At 41.0% G+C, this 20,520-nt stretch overlaps 1 protein-coding gene across 3 annotated transcripts in view; it reads left to right on the top strand.

The window, feature by feature from the left end:
* LOC126419014 (uncharacterized) overlaps positions 1-20,520 on the top strand; it is a 474,218-nt gene that overhangs the window by 439,631 nt on the left and 14,067 nt on the right. For 2 of the 3 annotated variants that reach the window (XM_050086068.1, XM_050086070.1), the window contains 3 exons: positions 8,582-8,668; positions 8,750-8,792; positions 8,924-9,217. In XM_050086068.1, the coding sequence (XP_049942025.1) occupies positions 8,582-8,668; positions 8,750-8,792; positions 8,924-9,217 (424 nt within the window). The remainder of the gene's footprint in view (positions 1-8,581; positions 8,669-8,749; positions 8,793-8,923; positions 9,218-20,520) is intronic. The other variant, XM_050086069.1, reaches the window with a different exon arrangement.

Below are 20,520 nucleotides of genomic sequence, written 5' to 3'. Positions count from 1 at the left end.
TCAGAGGATACAGTACGTAATTGCTCAGATTCTCTCAGCTCTCTCCTCAGTCTCCAAGCTCTTTACCCTGTGCACCCTCTGGTCCACCGGATTCAGGCTGTCTGCGCTTGCTCCACCTGGGGGGCGTCTCGGTGGCGTTCCTCTGGCTCCCGGGACACGTTGGTATCTGTGGAAATGAGGCGGCCGATATTGCAGCCAAGGTTGCAGTCTCTCTTCTTCGGCCAGCTATCCAATCGATTCCCTTCGCCGATCTACGGAGCGTTTTATGTCATCGTGTTGTTCATTTATGGCACGCGCATTGGTCGACACTTCCCCATAATAAATTGCGGGACGTGAAAGCTCTTCCTTGTGCTTGGACCTCTTCCTCCCGAACGCGTCGTCGGCAGGAGGTAATTTTAACTAGACTCCGGATAGGGCACTGTCTTTTTAGTCATCGACATCTTTTAAGCGGCGATCCTCCCCCACTCTGTCCCCCCTGCTCTCAGCTGTGGACGGTAAGACACCTTTTAATTGAGTGCCCCTCTTTTAATCCGTTACGCGCCCGTCTACAGCTATCGCGTGATATATCGTCAATTTTAGCAGATGACACGCGCTCAGCCAATCGCGTTCTCGAGTTTATTAGTGCCAGCGAAATGACGTCAGTCATTTGAAGCTTTTTTTGGGGACAACCAACCCCTTTCTGTAGTGGATTTTTAAGCCTTCCTTCTGCTTTTAGTTTCTCCAATTTTATGACTTTCGTTCCCATTGCTGCTGGTTTTCAATTTCGGTTTTTTACTGTTTCCTAAGTCATCGACCGGGTGCTAATGACCATAGCAGTTTTGCGCAAAAAAAAAAAAAATTGCGCAATAATGCCTGTTTTCTGGCGCTGCCTGGCAACTGGTAAATCGAACCTATTTCTAAAAGTCCCCGGATAGTATTGCGAAAGGTGGTTTGAAAAGCATTACTTTCAAAGTAAATTTCTTTTTATGCAAGATGAATTATGTTACGTGTGAGAAAGTGGGATGAATTTCTAAATCACAGAGCGTTTAAAACTGAACACTTTGATTACCATCCACTTACAAGAATTTTGAGCCCAGGCATTTATGTGATAATTTTAAATTTACTGGCACATTTGTGTGATGTATCTTAAAGAATAAGACACGCAAGAAAGATCAATATTACATGTGAAAGCTTAGCTTTTCTTGTAGCTATACTATGTATATTAATGTAAACTGTTAACTTTTCCTCTTTGTGTGCTCGCGCTACGTAACCAGTGTTCTTGCCATTGACAGACACTAACACGTGTCCTATGCTCTGAATATCTGCTGTCATCCGCTGGAGAGCTCACATGGCATGAGATATGATTGGCTTACAAAAGGACATCGCAAGCTCGGTTTCAACGCTCCGGAAACCAACGCACTGTGTTTGGCACAATTCAAATTTATACTTTCGTAATACGAAAATATGCAGCATATATGTTGTTGCAAATCAAAGGTCTTTCCAAAACTTCTCTCCTTTTTTTCATTAAAAGTCTTTCCAAAACTTTTCTCCTCCATCTTTACTTTTTTTTCTGGGAAGTTCTACGCGAGTGTATAAAACATTAACCATTCAAAGAATTGATAAGTTTTACAGTTCCGAGGGAAAATCTATGGAAAACCTACTGTCACTTAGCACGGAAAAAGTGTATTTTCGCCCGGGAAATAGCATTTTTTTAAACGGGATATCCGGGAATAATCTGGGATTTTTTTTTCCTTGTCCCCGTATACACCCTGAACTGACAATAATAGACAGTGACCAATAACTGAAAATAGTAGACAGTGACTAATAACTGACAATAAAAAATGTTGCAGAACCAATATTTTATTGGTGGTCACCTACAGTGTTGATTTACACAACTCTTCCCTGCCTTATAAACTTCTTTCAAGAGGCCTACTTTTCTGTGAGGTTATTTCTGAAATCAGTGAAGGTATTTTAAACCTGTCTTGTGACTCCAAGGAAATGCTTATTTTTGTCACAAATGTATTTCATTTCATTGAAGTAAATTAACAACAGTGGTCTTAATGAAACACACATACCATTTGCGTTGCTTTCTTTATCTAAAACTAGTTCATTGCAAAAGATGTTGAAGTTAGTACTTAACAATTGTTGCTCACACGGGGGAGAAATCTACCATGGGGCCCCAGTCTTTGCAGCATCTTTTCCCTTCCGTGCTGCATGTTGAACCTCTTCCTATTCTTTTTCCCCTCCCTTGGGGAACATGTCTGGCATGTTTTTGGGAATGTTCCACACTGTCTGTAGCTGACATAGGAACAGTCTCACCACTGTTTTTCATTCATTTTTCCTTTCGTCATTCACCTTCTCCTACCCTTCCTCCACTTTGGCATTTGAAGCTCCTCTTTTTTTCTTTTTCTTCCCTGTACGCTCTTGAAGGTCGGCCAATGCATCTTGACGTGTAACCGGTGGCTGGGTAGTGCGTAATTCCCAACCCCAGGTCAACAGGTAGGGTTTGCACATACCCCCTGGTACAGGCCAGGCCCATGGAGGGGTGACAGCCTAAGCTGCTACCTTCCCAAATTGCAGATTGGTCCCTCTGTCAGGTGTTAAGGAGGTGTGACCTGAGGTGTGAACAGTCACCTAAGTCGGGTGCACCCCCTTGTGATGGGGGGCCTCCAGTTGGAAGGAGTGTGCCATTGGAGACGCTGGCAATCGTAGGGGATTTTCTGACAGTGGGTCAATCATCTTCAAGACAAATGTCTACAAAACGTAAACGGAATGAGGGTAACAATTCTAAGACCATCCCAGCTGCACCATGGTTCCTCGTGGTTTCATATGTTGAAGAGGGTCAGTCCTTCACAAAGGTAAATCCGTTTAGTATTCAGAAAGGTGTTGATGCAGTTGCTGAGCCTGTGAAATCCTGCTCTCATTTATGGAATGGCTTTTTGGTTTTGGAGACTACTTCTGATTCTGAAGCACAACAACTGCTTGCCACTTTGCTTCTTTATGGCTATCTTATTCATGTCGAGGCCCATAGAACTATGAATTCTTCCTGTGGTGTTATTTAGACTACGCTGCTCGATGGTCTGACCGAGGCCAAAATCCAAACATACCTCCCTGATCAGGGTGTCTTTGCCAACCACACTCTCTTTCTCACCTTTGATAGAGTGGTGCTTCCATCCAACATCAAAGAAGGTTGCCAGTTTCTCACAGTCTGACCGTACATTCAGAACCTGATGCCCTGCTACCATTGTCATTGTTTCAGCCACACTCGAATGTCTTGTCAATGCCCAGCCAAATGTGTAACCTGTGGTAAAGATGGGCACAAGGGCGATTGACCACCTCCTCCTCCCTGCAATGGCAACCATGCCGCCGCCTCTAGAGATGGACTCGTGTATGTGCGGGCAGTCCAGGAGATCCGGGTAAAGGAAAAATAAAGGATAAAGTTCCTTACCAGGTGGCTCGCAAGTTATTGGCCAGTCGCAAACCCTGCATTCTACCATCTGGCACGTTTACCGTTCTTGATACATCTCGCTCCATGAAGGACATGGCTACACAGACATGTGACCTTAAATTCAGCTCTGAGGTTGTGAAACCACTCATTGTCCAGATAGCATCGCAGTCCCCTCGTTCAACTGTACAAGAAGCCACCAGACTCTCGCCTCGTGGGGCGAAGTCACCAGATACACAACCGGCAGGCTCGAAAGGACAGAAGGAAGACTCCCATGAAGACTTCTTACGTCCCTCTAGCCAGTCAACACATGAGTCTTCCTCTGCTGTCCGGTATGGCTCAAGGAAGTCCAACAAAGGCAAACGGTCTTCTCCTTCGCCGACTCGAAGATCCTCTTCGATGGTGTCACCATGTGATACCTTCTTCCCAGCAGCCTTTGCGTCGCCAGTGTGCACCACCAACTGTTCTTCTGCCCTGGACTTCGAAGGCCGACAGCAGAAGAAAGCTGACGCTTCTGTGGTCCTCATGGAACAGGACCCTCCTGCCTCTGCGTCCTGTAGCAGTGAGTATTCACAGGCTGTCACTTGGCAGCCGCCGAGGTGACGCCCCTTCATATTTTCCTTGTCATGACGCTTCTCCAATGGAACATTGGTGGCCTTTGATCCAACAAAGAGGATTTACAGGTGCTTTTATAATCGCAGCGTCCACTTGTACTCTTACTTCAGGAAACAAAATTGCGTTCTCACACGACCAATTTGAGCTTTTGCATTTCTTCCTGGCCCGTTTTGACCTTCCGCCCGAGGTCGGCATTCCATCTCGTGGGGGAGTCATGCTGCTCATACGGGATGACATTCATAGTCAATCCATCTACCTGATTACCTGTCTTCAAACTGTTGTAGTGTACCTTTTCCTTCCTCACTTGACCTTTTCACTTTGTACCATTTAAATCCCTCTGTCATTCGATGTCACCAGGACCGACTTCCTCCTGCTTATTGGGCCACACCCATTTCTGCTGCTCGGTGACTTAAATGCACACCATCCCATTTGACGCTCTTCCAGAGCCTGTCAGAGAGGTGCCCTCTTGGCTGACCTTAATCAATTTAACCTTTTCTGCCTTAACACAGGAGCACCCATGTTGCTTTCAGATTCCCCTATTTCCATTTCGATCAATCCTTCTGCATTGCCCATCATCTCTTTATGACACCTACTCGAGTGACCATTTCCCACATGCTGTCCATTTGCTGACCGTTACCCCACCTCCATCAGTACCCAAATGGCACATTACTAAAGCTGAGTGGCAGCTTTACTCCTCCCTGGCAACCTTCAATGAACACAATTTCCCCAGTCGTAGTGACCAGGTGGAATATCTTACAATCATTGTCTTTACCGCCACAGAACATTCCATTCCCTGCATTTTCTCTTTACCAGACCGTGTCCCGGTCCCTTGGTGGACTGGGGCATGCTGTGATGTATTTTGCGTTCTTCGAGGTAACCAAAAAGCTAGCTGGATTTCATTCACTAGTTCTTTTAACAGTTTCACCCCCTCTTCCGTCGTATGGGCCAACCTCCAATGACTCACTGGAACCAAGATCCATTCCCCAATTTTCATCCTGACAGAAGCATGCAAAGTCATCATGGACCCTATTGCTATCTCTAACACCTTGGGCCGCCATTTTGCAGAAATTTTGGGTTCCTCCCACTATGACCATGCCTTCCTTCATTGGGAACAAGCAGAGGAGGCTCGGGCGATACCCTTCTCTTCTCAGAATCATGAGTGTTACAATGCTGCCTTCTATGAGGGACCTAGATCATGCTCCAACTTCATCCCCATCCTCCGCCCAAGGCCAGAAGCTGTTCACTTTCAAATGTTACAGCAGCTTTCTCTTGCGGCAAGCACTTCCTGCTTAATACGTACAACTGCATTTGGGTAGAGAGCATGTTTTCTGGACACTGGCATGAAGCCACTGTGATACCTATAACTAAGCCCAGTAAGGACAAACACCTTTCTTCTAGCTTTCGCCCCATCTCTCTCACCAGCCGTATTTTGAAGGCGATGGAATGTATGATTCATGCCAGGCTAGTATTTCGAGTGTGCCATTCTGACCATCTCATCACTTTGTCCACCCATGTCATGTGGAAATAACAAACTGTGGCCATGTTTCTTGATTTGCAGAAAGCTGACTACACCTGCTGGAGGGCTGGTATCCTCCGTACTCTCTACAAGTGGGTCTTCCCTGTCTGCCTGCCACATTTCCTTGAGGAATTTTCAAAAGACTGAGTTTTCGAGATACGTGTGGGTTCTGCCTTGTTGGACACCTTTATCAAGGGAAACACTGTGCCTCAGGGTTCCGTCCTGAGCATTGTCCTCTTTGCTACCGCCATTAACCCTATAATTGCCTGTCTCCTGCCGGGCATCTCCGGCTCCTTTTTTGGTGACGATGTTGCCATCTGTTGCCTTTCTTCACGAACTTCTCATTGAATGGCATCTTCAGTGATGTCTTGATTGTCTTTACTCGTGGAGCATCATCAGTGGCTTTCGTTTTTCCACTGACAAAACCGTTTGTAGGAATTTCTGGCAGCGCAATTGGTTTATCCCACCACTTTTACATCTTGGGCATGTTGCTCTTCCATTTGTTGAAACTACGAAATTCCTGAGGCTCCTGCTCGATGGGAAACTGTCTTGGTTCTCCCACATGTCTTATCTGGGAGCCGCTGTAGGTGGTCCATCAATGTCCTTTGTTTCATCAATGGTACTTCCTGGGGTGCAGATCGAACCACCCTCCTCCATTTGTACCGGTCTCTTGTCTTTTCGAAACTAGACTATGAGTGCTTTGTTTATGCATCTGCATGTCTGTCACTCTTACGCTGCCTCAATATGGTCCACCAACGTAGCATCTGTTTGGCCACTGACATCTTTTATACTAGCCCAGTTGAGAGTCTGTATGCAAAAGCTGCCAAACTACCACTGTCCTACCGCTGTGACTTCGTCCTTAGCAGATATGTGCCCCATTTGTCTGCCATGCATGGCCACCCACCCATCCTATGTGTCCTCCTTTGATGACTCCTTTGATTGCCTGTATGGGGTGTATCCCTCTTCTCTGTTACCTCCTGGAGTTCACTTTTGGCTCTTGCTCCGTCAAATTAACTTTACTCTCCCTGTAGCTTTCCTGGTAGGTGTGAACCCTTCACCACCGTGGCTTCGTGTGTTCTCCTTGGTCTTCATTTACTTTCTAAGGACACTACACCAGCCTCCCTCTATCACTTTCAGTTTCACAACCTTCACAAGGAATTTTGCAATAGTACCTGTGTGTACACTGATGGCTCTTGAGCTGACCGTGGTGTCAGCAGACATGTCACCTTGTGTCTGTTATGTGAGGATGGATATGTGCGCGCGAGTGTATACCTGTCCCCCCCCCCCCCCCCCCCCCCCCCCCCCTACCACCGCCACCGCCACCACCGAAGGTAAGTCTTTTCGCTCCCAGGATTGGAATGACTCCTTACCCTCTCCCTTAAATCCCACATCCTTTTGTCTTTCCCTCTCCTTCCCTCTTTCCTGATGAAGCAACCTTGGGTTGCGAAAGCTTGAATTTTGTGTGTGTGTTTGTGTTTGTTAGTGTCTCTATCAACATACCAACGCTTTCGTTTGGTAAGTTACATAATCTTTGTTTTTAGATATATTTTTCCCACGTGGAATGTTTCCCTCTGTTTTATAGACACACGAATGCTGTGCATAAAGTTCAACACATTTCTTCGAAAAACAGCTTCATGTGCAAACTCATGATTTTTTGCACATAAAACCTGAAGTTATGAAAGATTTTTGCAAATACTTTTATAATTACTGTAAAAATATATTTCTTATTATCATAGTTATGACTTTAAATTTACTCTTATCACATGAAAGTCACATAAAAATGGATTTCACATGCATTATATGTACAGCTTTCACCACCCTATTGTGACATCAGACAAAGCTTTCATGAAACAGCAGGACAACCATTAATTACATGTATTTGTCTAACTTTTACAATATTGGAACCTATTCACACAAGTTTGAAAAATGGAATTTGCGCACGAAAAAACTCACAAATAATGTGTTGTATGTATGTTGCAGCTTAGTTTTTAGTGGCCTTGCCTTTGATGGGATAGATAAAGAATTTAATCTGAGAACTACAAAAAGTAGTAAGTCAGTTAAGTTGGTAACCAAACATTATTACTACAATACCAACAGAACATAACAAACAAGCAACTAGATGATGACAGAACTACTGGTATCACATAGATGTCAAAGCTATCAGATATATGTAAAAGTGTATAACAATGAAATCCATAAATCCTGTATAAATCAGTGTTGTACTAATGAACCTAATTCATGGTGATGCTCATTCAAGTTTATGGGTTTTAGTGGCATTATTGAGACAACATTTGCCCAACAATGTTGTCACTAATGTTGTTCCTTTCCTTTTTTAAAACTGTAGAATGATTGTTTGAAAGGGGAATAGAAATTACAGTACCATTTTGATTCACAAGCAGATTCCTGGTGCATATCGGTCAGTTTCAGAGCTAGATAAATATTTAGTTTTGCGATTGGTTCCAGTAGCACAAGAAATTTGCTTGTGAATGAAACTGGTAGAGTACTTTCTATAGAAAAGAAGCAACAAGTGTCCAACTCTTGTTATTCAGTACCATCCAGGTATGTAAGTACTGTACCCATCATTTTTTGTACCAATACCGTACCAGAATATTTAAATCTTCTGCCTTGTAATGATGCAGAGAAGTGGTGGTATCTCTGGCTCATTTTATGATGCCAATCCATGGATTGGCAAGATAATTTTCAATTTTCAGTGCCTTACATGCAAATTCTTAATGTCACAGCATAATGTGTTTCTGGGCTATTTAAACATAAAAAAAAAGTTTCTCAAAAGATATTAAAACTAAAGATTCTGTAGTATAAGTTTAGAGTAAGAAAAGTCTTACCTCAAAATTGACAATACCATATAATCCATTATACGATGCCAATATTTTGTTTCTTCTTTTATTAAACAATATTCATGTTTTATTTCTGTCATGTGCACAACAATTAAGCTGTATACAGTTGAACAGCATCTTATAAGTGTGCCATATTGTATTCTTAAACATCTTTGTTTTCACCCATTGAAGGCAGCTATGTTAAAAGAAAGGTTGAAGCATATGAAAGAAAGGAATGGTGACAAAGTAAACAAACAAAGCCAGAAAATAGTGAAAGAGGTTGGTTATTTACAATATTACACTTTAAAAATACAAATAAATTTCTGTAATTTTCTACAAATAAAATTATTTTATTTCTAGAACTTGCCGAGGAAACAAGACTTCACAAAAGATGCTTCTGCAGGTGAGGCATTTAAATCTAGTTTTTTAAAAATTGATATATCAATATTTGCTGCTTAATAAGTTAATACCATTGCAGCTTGACAGCTGCTATACCATATGAAAATTCTATGCTGATTGTTCTTTGCTTTGTAGGTGAAAGCCGTCTGCATACTGCTTGTGCCGGAGGGAATGCGAATGAAGTTCATCATATTCTGTCCACTTCCTGTGTCGATGTTAATGAATATGACTCCTCTGGGAATACAGCATTATCTATAGCTGTACAGCACGGGCATAAAAACTGTGTTTCTGTGTTGCTGAAGTTCAAACCTTTAAATGGTAGCCAGCGTGTTAATGCGTCAATCCCTGGAGACAGTGGTGACCCACCAATACTGGCAGCAGCCAGCAGTGGAAGAACTGACATATGTAACATGCTGTTGGAGCATTCAGGTTTGTTTCAGTCGAATATTAACTAAATAATATACAGAGTGGTTATAATTAAACTTCAGCTACTTGAGAGGGTCCCCATGAAAATAGGTGATCGTAGGACAATGGAACTTTGCAGACACTTAATCATCTGCTTCTTCCAGGAACGTCCAAGCCACGTTCTTCAACTCTGTTGTGGAAAGAGTACCACTCTGTATTCATTTAATGCACTTATACTCATAAAGACCAGCAGTACTGTTGCTGCTGTTTTGGTAAAACAACTGTATGAGTAAAGCCCTTTTCACCTTTTTGAGATCCATGTCTATAACCTATAATGCACATTGATGCTTATGTTTGAATGATACATCATGATACCAGTGCCAGCACCTAATGACAGGTCACGACACTAACACTACCAACGATGTAAATTGATCAGCTCACTGTCTGATAATCAGTCTTATAAAGTTGGGTACCCACATGGTAAATTTTTCCATCTACTTCGGGTCAAGTAGCAAAAGTTTAATTATAACCACCCTTTATATCAAAATGAGAGTTCACTTGAGAAAACAGCAAAATTACGAGGCTAAATATGGGTAGCTTGTACTTTCCTTCAGAAGACACAATTCCAGTGGTGTCAATAAACAATAAAAGTAATGAAAAACTTTAGTAAAACTGAAGTGATATCAGGTGTTTCCCAGGGAAGCGTCCTGGGACCTCTGCTGTTCCTGATCTATATAAATGACCTGGGTGACAATCTGAGCAGTTCTCTTAGGTTGTTCGCAGATGATGCTGTAATTTACCGTCTAGTAAGGTCATCCGAAGACCAGTATCAGTTGCAAAGCAATTTAGAAAAGATTGCTGTATGGTGTGGCAGGTGGCAGTTGACGCTAAATAACAAAAAGTGTGAGGCGATCCACATGAGTTCCAAAAGAAACCCATTGGAATTCGATTACTCGATAAATAGTACAATTCTCAAGGCTGTCAATTCAACTAAGTACCTGGGTGTCAAAATCACGAACAACTTCAGTTGGAAAGACCACATAGATAATATTGTGGGGAAGGCGAGCCAAAGGTTGCGTTTCATTGGCAGGACACTTAGAAGATGCAACAAGTCCTCTAAAGAGACAGCTTACACTACACTCATTCGTCCTCTGTTATAATATTGCTGCGTGGTGTGGGATCCTTACCAGGTGGGATTGACGGAGGACATCGAAAGGGTGCAAAAAAAAAAAAAGGGGGGGGGGGCAGCTTGTTTTGTATTATCACCTAATAGGGGAGAGAGTGTGGCAGATATGATACGCGGGTTGGGATGGAAGTCATTAAAGCAAAGACGTTTTTCGTCGCGGCGAGATCTATTTACGAAATTTCAGTCACCAACTTTCTCTTCCGATTGCGAAAATATTTTGTTGAGCCCAACCTACATAGGTAGGAATGATCATCAAAATAAAATAAGAGAAATCAGAGCTCAAACAGAAAGGTTTAGGTGTTCGTTTTTCCCGCACGCTGTTCGGGAGTGGAATGGTAGAGAGATAGTATGATTGTGGTCCGATGAACCCTCTGCCAAGCACTTAAATGTGAATTGCAGAGTAGTCATGTAGATTTAGATGTAGATTCCTAAATTTTGGAATTATTTGTCAGGGAGGAAAGAGGGGTATGTTTCAAAAGATCACTCAGATCACAGGATGCCAGGGCCTCAGTAGAGACCACTATTAGTTGTCAGTGTACTGGGAAGGTAAAAAAAATACACCCTGGAGTCCAAATACTCTGGTACATTATAAAAATTGAGCAATTCATAGGCAACTCTCCTTGTGCAAATTAAAGTACCCAAAAATAACTTTCTGCCACAGTAATATATGACCAGGTCAAGTAGAAAAGAAACTACCATAATAAATTACTTCAAAACAGCAGAAATGATGGCTGTGAGAGTTGGTGACAAAATATGTTTTATTTGAGAACAGTTTTATTGCTGTCTGTGATCACAACATATAGAAGGAGCATTCAAATGAAGAGTTATGAAATGTGGAGTGTTCAAATGAAAAGATACGAAATGTTATAACAATGAAACTGGTTGAAATTTGCATACACTGCTTTGGGATAATGTAGTGAGACGTCTAGGGACAGGAATGTAATGTTACAATGGAAGTGTGCATCACCACCTCCCACTAAAAACTTCAAAGATGTGCCCTCAGCAGGAAAGGTGATTCTCACATAAAGTGTAACAGCCAAGTTGAAGTGGGAGCAGCTTGACGATCTATCTTACAGTCTCAACAGGTTACCCTGTGACTTCCACATGTTTGGTTCAAAAAAGAAGGGGAGGGGGTGGGAGGGTTGGCTCTCTTGCAACTGCTGAAATGAACCTATTTCTAACTGGTCGCTGGAAAATATTGCGAATTGTGGTTTGAAAATCATTACATTCAAAGCAGATTTCCTTTTACGCAAGATGAGCTATGTGTGAGAATGTACGATGAATTTCTTCAATCACGAAGTGTTTGACTTTCATTTAAAAATCAGCTCTCTGAGGGCAACCATTTAGAAGAATTTCGAGGCCAGAAGATCAGACATTTACGTCATTATTAAAAATTTTACTGACCCATTTGTGTGATGTATCTTAAAGTGTAACATGCGCAAGAAAGATCAACATTATATGTGGAAACTTAGCTTCTCTTCCAGCTTATTAATCTTGGAGACCAATATTACATGTGAAGGCTATGTATATTAATTTAAATCATTAACTTTTCTTATTTGTGTGTTCGCGCTACTGAAGAGTGATCTTGCTATTGGCTTACTACATCACGTGTCATATGCTGCCATCAGCTGGCGAGATCACGTGACATGAGCTATGACTGTCTTACAAAAGCGCATCGCAATCTCGATTTCAATGTTTTGGAAAGTAACATGGGGTGTTTGGTAGAATTCAAATTTATACCTTCATAATACAAAAATATGCAGAGTACATGTTGCTGCACATCAAAGGTCTTTCAAAAAGTGTTCCCCGAGCTTCGTTTTCTAAGGTGCCGGGAAATTCTACTCAGGTATGTAAAACCATAAACATTCAAAGGATTGATGAGTTTTACTGTGCTGAGGAAGAGTATACTGTCACTTAACATGGAAAAAGTGTATTTTCACCCAGGAGAAAGTGTATTTTTAACCGGAAAATCTGGGAAAAATCCAGGAATTTTTTTTTCCTTGTCCAATTATACACCCTGTAATAGCACTGTACAGTTCTGTGTTGTGATTAGCGAACTGTGTCTTTTTCCTCCCACTCAAAAGCTTCCTGTAATATTACCTCCTGCAAGTGACATGTTTTCTAAAAGAACAGAGAAAAGAGGTAATGTACGAGAGTCACTTCAAAAGAAATGCACACTATTTTTGTAAAAATACAGTTTTCATTCTGCATGTGTGAAAGTTTTACAGTGTGTAGATACATCCTTCCCACTTGTTTTCAAACTTAGTTTAACCTGTTCCCGTGAGTGGGGCTGTCACAGCATGTCTTCAAGGTGGCTGCTACACTGGACGTTTGTCAGAAGCAAGATGCTGTCATAGAATTCCTGTGCTGTGAAAACAAGACAGTGGGAAACATCCACAAAAGGTTGAAAAAGGTGTATGGAGATTCTGCTGTCGATCGCAGTACAGTTAGTCGGTGGGCAAGCAGGTTATGTGATGAAAGCGGGCATGGCAATATTGAGGATTGTCCTCGCAGCGGCAGGCCTCGTACTGCACACTCCAGACAATGTGCAGAGAGTTAACAAATTGGTGACTGCTGACAGACGCATCGCAGTGAACAAATTGTCACGCTACATTGGGGTAGGGGAAGGGAGTGTTTGCAGAATACTGAAAGTTTTGGCGTTAAAAAAGGTTTGTGCCAGGTGGGTTCGCAGGATGTTGACAGTGGGTCGCAAAGGAACAAGAAAAACGGTATGCAGCGAACTTTTGGAACAGTACGAGAATGGTGGAGATGACTTTCTTGGAAGGATTGTGACAGGTGATGAAACATGGCTCCATCATTTTTCACCAGGGACGAAGAGGCAATCAATGGTGTGGCATCATGCAAATTCACTCAAGAAAAAAATTCAAAACCACACCTTCTGCTGGAAAAGTTATAGCTACGGCGTTTTTCGATTCCGAAGGACTCTTGCTTGAGGACATCATGCCAAGTGGAACCACCATAAATTATGATGCATATGTGACGACACTGAAGAAACTTCAAGCTTGACTGAGTCGTGTTCGACCACATCGGAAAAAGCAGGATGTTTTGCTGTTGCACACGCATGGCCACATGTCAGTCAAAAAACCATGGAAGCGATCACCAGCCTTACAGTCCTGACCGGGCTCCATGTGACTATCATCTCTTTGGGAAACTGAAAGACTCTCTTCGTGGAACAAGGTTTGAAGATGATGACTCCTTTGTGCACGCTGCCAAACAGTGGCTCCAACAGGTTGGTCCAGAATTTTACTGTGTGGGTATACGGGCACTGGTTCCAAGATGGGGTAAGGCAGTTGAGAGGGATGGAAATTATGTGGAGAAATGAAAATATTGTTCCTAAAGGATGTATCTACACACTGTAAAACTTTCAAACATGTAGAAAAAAGATGGATTAAAAAAAAATAGTGTGCATTTCTTTTGGAGTGACCCTTGTTAAAACAATCCTTCTTCACATTAGAATAGGCTTCGCATCACATGTTGGTCTCTGTATTCAATCAGTTTCAAGTAATGCACAGTCCCCAGCACATTGTTTTGTTAGTTTATATAATTCTGATTCCTATTTAGCATTAACAACACATTTATCACAATGTGTCACGCTTATGTATACTACACAGTCTCTTTTATTTTGCAATTATTGGGCATTGTCATCCTTTATAATCATAATTATTGTTCATATTATGTAATGAGCTACTCTCTTGTAGTTACACATTTCAGAATAAGTTTCTCTCTTATATATCCAGTGTCAGGTGGAGCACTATACTTGTTTGTTGTTGTTTCTTGTGTGGGCACAGATAACAAGTGGCTAATTATGGTTGGATAAAAATGTGACAAGCATAAAGCATCAAAGAATGGAAAGATGTACGCACTGGCAGTGAAGCCATTTGCCCCTTGGCATCAGGTGATGGTGAGGCTTGCTGGCCCATCTGCTACTGATGCCGGGTGCTGGATACTGCATGCTGGTCAGCATTGGCTGGCGAATGCTTGCTAGGGGTCCTCCATTTATGGAGCCTATTTTAGCAGCTCTAAAAAGCACTATCCATGTTAACTGCAGTATACATCTTCCTGTCTTTCTGTGGATGGTCTACACCCTGGCCAGTGCTGGAAATACAGGTGGTGCAGTGACAGTAGTTGGTTCATTGTTTTGTCTTTCGTTGGTGGTGCGTGAAATGTACTGAGGATTAGATTCAGTGCTGGCTGAGTTAGGACTATTCCAACTAGTGTTATAATATGATGGTCAAACATTTGCATTATTTACTCTTTCTCCTCATTGCTTTGCGTGTGAAAAAATAGAGACGTGAGTTAAATCTCTCTCTTCCCCACCTAGTATTTCTTGAATTGCTTTGCTGTGAATCAAGGCCAGTTATCCAACACTTATGCAACAACCCCTTGATTTTGAAAGTTTCAATTAGGGGATGGATCATGGCTTTGGTGGTGGAAGACTGTATTTTGGCAATATGTTGAAAATTGAAAAGTATATCTGTTACCACCAACCACATGAATACCGTGAATGGATTCACGAATCTGTTCCGTACGATGGCTGGAAGTGGTCCATGAACAGAAGCTGGTCTGCATGGCTGGTTGATATTCTGCACATCTGGGACGTTGAAAAATATAAACACAATAAAGAGGCTCCTGCACAGCCTGAAAATCTGTTGACATGCTAGGTGTTCAGTACAGGTAATTTCCTAGTCACTTCTTTCTAGCAACTTCAGAATGTATTGTCGTAAAATTTGGAGAATGAATACCCGTACTGCTGTGGGTTCGAGTCAGTATTGGCATCTCTTAATAAGATCACAGCAAGTGTCGTACTGCAGAATGGCCACGCCAGTAATGATGTCCTCATCAGGACACACTTTCTAATATCTTGAAGTGGTTTGTGTAATAGTGCTTGCATTTACTGGCAAGTCTCTTACAGTTTGGTGTTTAATATAAAATGTTATCCTCATGTTTGTCAGACCTCTGGTCCTGCAGTCTGGAGAGAGCACCTACATTGGTGTTATGGTTTGTATATTGTCTTCTATAGATCACATCTAAAAATAGGGCCACTTCTAATGGCCTGATTCGAACTCTCCAGTAACAGAAAATCAAATCTAATGATTCACATTCAGAATTAGTCTTGTTAATCAAAGCCAAGTTAATGAGACCTACTTTAATTTTAATGAGTCCAGTCATTCATAAGCAGTTTCAAACGACCTCACTCACTTCCTTCTGTTCGCTATGTCACTGAATTTATTGTTCTCTAAAACTGTCAAGTAATTAGTGCTGTGCACATAATTAATTAATCACTCATTAATGTAGATAAAGTTTCGCCTATGCAGAGTAGTTTTGAAGAAACCAGTTTGTTTAGTAAAAGTAAAGTAATGCAGTTAATTATGTCAAGTTAAGGAAAGAATAAATACATGAGAGCCGTTTATAATATGTAGTAGTTAACCAGCTAAGTTCTGAAGTAGTCACAGTGTGCCACAATGACACACTGGAGATTGGCCATTAGTAAATGCCATTACTTCGTATTGCTTATCCTTCTTCTTTTGTACAGTTTGTGGCAGTGCAGTACACACAGCTAAGACAGAAGCCAGTACGTACCACTGACCCATCCTCCTGAACGTTTAGTGATGATAAATGAATATTGTGAAAGTTTTTAAATTGAAAAGCTTGACTGTGCCAGAATCTGATTATATAGTAAATATTAATTCAAGCACAGGCTCTGACTACCTTGGAAAGTTACGGTGTCTTTAAACATGACAAAATAGAGCTGCTGTCGCCCCTATTGAATCCAGTAATGTATCAGTTATAATACTGAGTAGGATTTAAAGTAGTCCATCTGCATGAGTTTTATTAAACTATTGTATTTACTTGCACAGCCAAGTGTGCCTGGATACAAAAAGGTTTAAACTTCATAGACTCGCGGAGAATCACTACAGCTTGTCTTATATAAGCAAAAGCAATGGCCATATAGTAACTTCAACAAGTGTATGTACACTAATGATATTGCAAAACCACTGTATTATTGTAATCACTTAATTACTTCTCATTAGTGTACTTCTTCAGACAGTATAACTAACAGGAATTGTTTTCTCAGTTAACTAATCATGTGTGCATTTTATTACTTCCATGAGCTTTAATAAACATAACCGCTTTTACTATTACTGAAGAAATGCTGTACAAAAACACTGTTTCTTTCAAATAGTATCAACAAAGTGTTAATTATTGTACCTGCTATCTGAGTATTTAGTAAATTTATGAAAGCAGTTACTTCTCCCTTTAATTACTCTAAATAAAAGAATAAAAGCACAAGCACTGTCATGTTACAGGGCTGAAGGCCTTTGGTATTTGAACTAGTTTTTACAAAGCAATTGAAGACAATGACTTTGTTCAAAACTAGCAAATTTTTTAATCTGCACTCTGTTACAAAAATAATGTATTCAAGGTTTCAATCTTTCCTTTTGGTGGTTGTGGCTGATGAATTATGTGCTCTGATTGTAGCTTTTTGGAGATACAGCTCCTTATAATACGTATCCTGTATTTGTATGCATGTTACCCTCTTGAAACACCATTACATGCAGCTGTATGTGATGTAGACAATTCATTAGAAGCTGTTAACTGGTGTTCAGAATAGAAAATCCACACAATACATCTGATCTAATATTCTTCTTCTTCTCTCATATTGTATATTAGTCACACCCTTACAAGAGCACACACCAGTGTACTTCCAATCATTGGACTCATACTGTAGTTATCACAGATCAATTTCATGCACAAATTAACTATCACATAGCACTGCCCAGTCTTTTAATGAGCAAATGTGAGTCATCTCATGCCAAATTTACAATGGTCAAACTAGTACATTCTCACAGTTCTAACGCCATAGAGTGATCATGCTCATTACATCTTACACTATTGACTGCCTACTTCAGGCTGTCACTTTCTCTCTCTGAACGTTCTGGTGCACTTGCTAACTTTTTGCTCCTTCCACGTCATCCAAATGGGTAGACCTTTGGTTATAAATACAACAGTATGTAATTCCACATTTACACATAATTTCAATTTTACATTAAATAATTCAAGCAAAAAAAAAATTGTAAAAATATGCAAGGAAAAATTTGAGTACATTTTCTTGCTGTGTTAGAGCTAACTTCACCCTCTTTGTGGAGACACTGTACTGTCCTTTTTTTTGTATTTGATTTCATGTTTCAATGGCTGGGTTGACTGGTAATGGGAAAAACATGTTATGGAGTGCTTGTGAAATCCTGGATGTGTACATTTTTTAACGCCTCTTTTTCTACAATGAGGGTGCAAAATTTAGGATGAAAGTAACTTTCCCATGATGTGGCATTGCCAAGTGACATAACTCAACAAACTTTGATCTCATACATAGACAGAATTCCTGCAGTAGAGTATAGAAAGTAACTGAAAGAAATACACAGTGAGAGAAAAAATGACAATTTCATTCAAATACAATAATTAAAGTGAAACCACTGTTTTTCATTATCATCCCATGAACATTGCAAAACCCTTTTACTGATACAGATGTGCTCTCTGCATTCTGTGCTGAGTGCAGCTTTGTTGTTGCCGTACTGCTTGCGAAATGCTGTTACCTGTGTAGAGAGAGAGACAGTGTTCTGGCCGCTATGATATACTTACAATATTTTAAGAAAACTATTTGGTGAAAAAATTTGATTTTTTCACATTGCTCAATAAAGGTCTGAATTCCTTTTTGTTTATTCATCATAGTTACTGTGCTGCATCAAATTAAAGAAACCATTGCATGAAATTTTAATGCTTTTGTACAGGTACAAACATATTGCGTAAACTTTGCATATGGTTGATTTTAGCTCATACATTGTTGCGTATGAAATTTAGATAAGATATCAAAATTTTATTTAAAAGTGAGAGCAGAACAATCTCTCATTTAGGTCTCAAGTTATTGGTTTTAATATCTGGTGAACAGTCCCATGTGACTGGCACATTTCGGTCACTGCACATTGGGAATTGTGGTAATAACAATAATCATATTTCATAAATGTTTCAAGATACTGGGCAAATGATAGCACACAAAGAGGCACATGTGTTTTATGATAGCTGCTCAAACTATTTTTATTCACAGAAATATGGAAGAAACTAGCCCTCAGCAGAGACAGTTCGGTGGAAGTGTAAACATGTCAATAACACTTAAGAAAAATCCAGAGGCCTACAATGGTCAAAGGGTTGATAGGGGGGTTTGATCACCACAGATGGCAGAGCATGCTCTGCAATGTTCTCTCATGTACAGAGGCATAACGTGGCATGGACGTACGAGGTGCGGCTAGAAAAAAACCGGACTGATGCTGGAAAAAACATTTATTTACAATTATTTACAATTTCATGTTATCTCCTTCAATGTATTCTCCTCCTCGGTCTCTACACCGCTCCATACGAATTTTCCACTGTTCATAGCAATGCTGCAGATCATTTTCAGTAAGTCCATACATTACTTCTGTCGCTTTTTCTTTTACTGCTTCAACAGTCTCAAATCTAGTTCCTTTCAAAGCTGACTTGACTTTAGGGAAAAGAAAAAAGTCACAGGGGGCCAAATCAGGTGCATAGGGTGGATGATCTAAGATGGGAATGTTGTGTTTTGCCAAAAACGTCTTCACTGACAACACACTGTGAGCTGGGGCATTGTCTTGGTGAAGGATCCATGACTTTTTTCTCCACATATCGTTCCGTTTTCTCCGTACTCGCTCACGTAGGGTAGCCAGGACGCTAATGTAGTAATGCTGATTCACTGTTTGTCCCTCTGGTACCCAATCAATGTGCACAATCCCTTTGATGTCAAAAAAAAAACAATCATCATTGCCTTGAATTTCGATTTTGACATTCGTGCTTTTTTTTGTCGTGGAGAACCAGGAGTTTTCCAATGCATCGATTTTGTAAGAAGGTGGGATCACTTTCAATGTTTTCCAGGATGTCAGAACAAATCATTCTTCGGCGTTCCTTCTGTTCAATTGTGAGACACTTTGGAACCATTTTTTAACACACTTTGTTCATGTGGAAACTTTCATGAAGAATCTGCCTAACACTTTCCTTGTCAACTCCTGTTAACTCAGACGCTGCTCTGATTGTTAAACGGCGATCTTGTCGAACAAGTTTACCGATTTTTTTCAATGTTTGCATCAGTTTTTGCTGACAATGGTCTGCCAGTGCGAGTGTCATCACTGGTGTCTTCGCGGCCATCTTTAAATCGTTTAAACCACTCAAACACTTGTGTTCGCGATAAACAATCATCGCCGTACACTTGTTGTAACATTACAAACGTTTCACTTGCAGATTTTCCTAGTCTGAAACAAAATTTGATGTTAACACGCTGTTCTTTCTGTACACTCAACATTTTCCGACGCACAGACAAAACGTCAACTATTTAAAACAGACGCCACGGGCAGACTTGAGTGCAGGAGGCAGATGAAACTCGAGCAGTAGGCGGAGCGAGAGTCACGTGACAGGCCACGCGACTTTCAGCCTTGTTGCATTCGTTTTATTGTTTCACCAGTACTAGTCCGGTTTTTTTCTAGCCACACCTCGTACTCTTCTCAAAGTGCTTGAACGTGGTCAGCACTATTGTGACACTGAACTACAATCCCATGTGTGTCTTTACAAGAGTGCAATTGGCCCCAACTTCGGTTTTAGGTAGAGCAGTGTGCAACCACTTTGAACAGGACATTTGGAGGAGCTTTTAGAATGAGAGGATATTTGGCAAATTAACTGTCCTGCCCATTCACTCAACTGAAATACAATTGAGCATGTGTCGGATTCATGGAGTAGATGTATTGCAGTATGTCCACACACCCCATTACCATCCAGTAGTTGTCAACTGCGCTGGTGGAGGAATGGAATGCCCTAACTCAACAACTCGTTACCAACGTTGTGGTCACCTTGTGTGCATGTTGCAGAGCATGCATTGCCATCCATGATCTCATTTCTTTCAGTTACCGTCTGTATTGTAATGTAACAGTCTATGTATGATACAAGTTTCAACAAGCTACCATATTTACCTGATTGTAAGACAGGTCTGGTCCCAAATTTGTCATTTGAAAAATGCAGGGTGGTCTTAAATTTAGAAATTAAGCTATTGCTGCTGAGGTTAACA

The sequence above is a fragment of the Schistocerca serialis genome, chromosome 9 (assembly GCF_023864345.2).
Source record: "Schistocerca serialis cubense isolate TAMUIC-IGC-003099 chromosome 9, iqSchSeri2.2, whole genome shotgun sequence".
NCBI lineage: Eukaryota > Metazoa > Arthropoda > Insecta > Orthoptera > Acrididae > Schistocerca > Schistocerca serialis.
The sequence above is the reverse complement of the archived record's forward strand: the minus strand, read 5'-3'. Positions and strand labels throughout refer to the sequence as shown.